Here is a 3,253-nt window from a genome sequence, read left to right as displayed (position 1 = left end):
TATAATATCTATGACATCTTATTTAACATTTATTTAGATACTAAAATCTTATATAACAGAATATCTTAAGATTCTTAAGAACATGAACGATTCTCACTAAACATGGTTTCCGACATTTGGAGTATAATTATTGAGTTTGAATGCTTGCACAAGATAATTTTCAATATTTAATTTCTTCTAATACACGCTATTCTTAAATGATGGTTAAAATAAATACAAAATAAGTCATTCTGAGAAATATAATTATTGCGTTTGGATGCTTGCATAGAATAAATGTCAAAAATTTTAGAACCAAAATTAAGACTTCTTTGTTAGACATTCACCAAAACCAAATCCAACCTTAAGAGTATAACTTAACAAGTAGGAAAAGAAACTTCTGCACTCTACAGTCCAACAAAAGAGGGAACAAAGCCGTAGCATTCTGTACTGCCTGCCCAGTAACAGAAATACACGAAACAAAGCAGCCATTTTCAAGTGATTAAATTATTGTGACAGAAACAAAAGTAACTACTTGGGGAAGAGAAGGCTCATCACACTTCTAGACACCGGACCTCTCTTACCCTTGAGCACCTCCCGGAGATCCTCCTCCTTGGGCAACAATCTCTTGGCCTTGATCTGCTCCACCAGCTGTCTCCCCTCCTCCACCTTCTGCTCCCTCACGAATGCCTCCAACACCGCCACGCACGTCGCCGCGTCCGGCCTCATCCCCTTTCCCATCATCTCCACCGTATACTTCCTGGCATCCCCCACCTTCCCCTCCGCCGCCAATCCCCTGATCAGTACGCAGTAGGTGTAGGTGTTGGGCTCAACTCCGGCGGCCAGCATGCGCAGGAACACTTTCAGGGCCTCCTTGCCCTTGCCGGCGTTGGCATAGGCCTCCACGACGGCGGTGTGGGCCACCACGTCGGGCATGTGGCCCTTGTCCTTGATCTGGGAAAAGAGCTCAATCGCCTCGTGGGTGCGTCCGTCCTTGGACAATGCGTCGAACATCTTTACGGCATTCGAGATCAGACCTTCAGTCTTCATGTTGTGGAAGATCTCTTGCAGGTTTGTGGGGTCCCTGGGCTCCTCGATCGCCGGCTTCTTGCTGAAGGGATCGTAAGGCGGAGGGAGTTTGCTCCTGTCGATTTCCTTGGGTTTCTGCTTCTGGGTCGCCTCCGAATCTTCGTTCTCGGACTCGGACTCGGTTTCGGACAATGCGAAGTTGGTCTTTGCGGCGGCGCTGCTTATCCTGCTCCTCCGGCGTGTGGCGGTGGCAGTGGCAGTGGCAGTGGCTTCGGATTCTGATGAACTGAACAATCGTCTTTGGAAATGCCTGTTTGCTGACAAAGACAGCGAAGAAGGGGAAGGAAGGGTTTGGTTGGGCAACGGGGGGAACACTGCTGAAACTGAAGGTAATAAATAGGAACGGAAGCGATGAGTCGCGCGGAAGAGACGCGAAGCCTTCCGGAAGAAGGGGAAAGAGAGAGAGGATGAAGATATCTTGTTTGAGATAAAGAAGCTCCTAAAAATGGCCGCCCTCGCCATCTGCTTCTCTGTTACTCCTCTTACCAATTCCAATTTCCAATTTTATTGTGCCCTTTTGTACAGAGGCCGCGAAGCTGGGAATTCCATTTAGTTGCGGGAAGAGTTTTTATTTTTTATTTTTTCGCTTTATTTTTTAAAATAATTTAAAAAATATCAGCTTATTTTGGAATATCTTAAAATTTTTTATTTAAGTAAATAATAAAAAAATGTTTTACAGAAAATAAAATGTGTGTTTTTTTTTTCGTTTCTAAATTCCAAGTTATTACAAAATCATTTCTAATTACCTAAAAGATATTTTATAATTTTTAATACAAATTTTAAAATGAGGTTTCAATTTTACAATCATTTAAAAAATTGAAAATGTAAAATAAAATTATCTTTTACAAGTGAATGATATCAAATTTTCTCTTTATTTTCTAGCTTTCCATACAAATATCATAAAATTGAAAGCAAGCTCGTAATTCTTTGAAAAATTAAAATAAAAAATAAAAACTATTTTTCACAAATAAATAAAGCCTAGAGTTTTCAACTTTACCTAACTTGTATTAATGATATTTTAATTTAATTCAATTATTTATATTAATTTTATTTTTTTTGGTTTGAAAACTTGTATAAAGATTGGATGCAAATCCATCTATTGAAAAAATCATCAATTTCATCATTCGAGAGATCAAACATTACCTTATTTGGGAACTTACTCCGGAAGCCCTTGCATCAACAAATCTAGTCAAATAGATCGAGATTGAACAACTCCTTCTTTCATAGGGAGATCAAAGATTAAGATAGATTTGTCTTCCATGGATTATTAAGAAAATCTACCACTACTTCAATTGGAAACACGATCTAGGAGCCCTCGAATTGGCAGATCAATATTCAAGGGGATCGAATTTTAGGACATTTACTTTATTTATTGTAAAAATACACAGAGATTGTATCCAATTTTTTTTATTTAATGCAAAAAAGAAAAATTCTTTGTACTAATTTCCTACTTTAAATTTCAAAGGTATGAGTTTTGTCATTACAAATTTTTGGCACGCTAATACGATGACTTAAATTCTCATCCCTTTCTTCTTTGCAAAAAAAATTTCAACTCCACATCATTAAATCCAATAGCTCCCATGAAGAATCAAACCAACAAAAAAGCCACAGCCACTTTCATGGCTTTGAGATCTGTCGGCAGTTATGACAATGTCATAAACAACTCCATTTTTGTAGATCCACTAACTCATAGGAAATTAAGGGCCCTTGGTCTACAAAGCCCTCAACAAGTTTAAGGAAACCAAACCCAAGCATACAATAACATTGAATCTCCTTTAGAGAAGATGTCAAACTTGAAGATTTGTTTCGATTATCTTTTTTACATTGAGCTTTAACTTCTTGTTAAAGTCTCATGTAAGTATTTCAAATTTCAATATTCATGATTGAAGTTCTTAAGATATATTATGGACTTAAAGACCTATTTTTAAACATGGAAAATATTTTTATAAAGTTTAAAATAAGTTTTCCAAGTGACAAGTTTAAGTTTTGGAACCAAAATTTGAAAAAAAAAGAGTGGCCAAGTGGTCAAGCGATTGATGTTAAACCATTAGATGACCGATGTGCTACTAACTTTTGTTAATGAATGAACAGAATAGAAGCAAGTGACTGAATTATTGGGACCAGTCGACTGACCTAGTACTGACTTTCTGAATGCACTATTTTTAAAAGAGCTCTGACGACTAACCCT

At 37.5% G+C, this 3,253-nt stretch overlaps 1 protein-coding gene across 1 annotated transcript; it reads right to left on the bottom strand.

Moving 5' to 3' along the window:
* Positions 1-283: 283 nt before the first annotated feature.
* On the bottom strand, positions 284-1,621 carry LOC131166440 (pentatricopeptide repeat-containing protein At4g38150-like). The gene has a single exon (XM_058125005.1). The coding sequence runs from the start codon at positions 1,525-1,527 to the stop codon at positions 508-510; it is 1,020 nt and encodes a 339-aa protein (XP_057980988.1). The 5' UTR covers positions 1,528-1,621; the 3' UTR covers positions 284-507.
* Positions 1,622-3,253: the final 1,632 nt, after the last annotated feature.

Source organism: Malania oleifera, chromosome 10, assembly GCF_029873635.1.
Source record: "Malania oleifera isolate guangnan ecotype guangnan chromosome 10, ASM2987363v1, whole genome shotgun sequence".
Lineage (NCBI taxonomy): Eukaryota > Viridiplantae > Streptophyta > Magnoliopsida > Santalales > Ximeniaceae > Malania > Malania oleifera.
This window is presented reverse-complemented; position numbering and strand designations above follow the sequence as displayed.

Bases quoted from the DNA above. Each gene is read 5' to 3' on its own strand.
- LOC131166440 (XM_058125005.1), bottom strand. From the start codon at position 1,527: ATGGCGAGGGCGGCCATTTTTAGGAGCTTCTTTATCTCAAACAAGATA.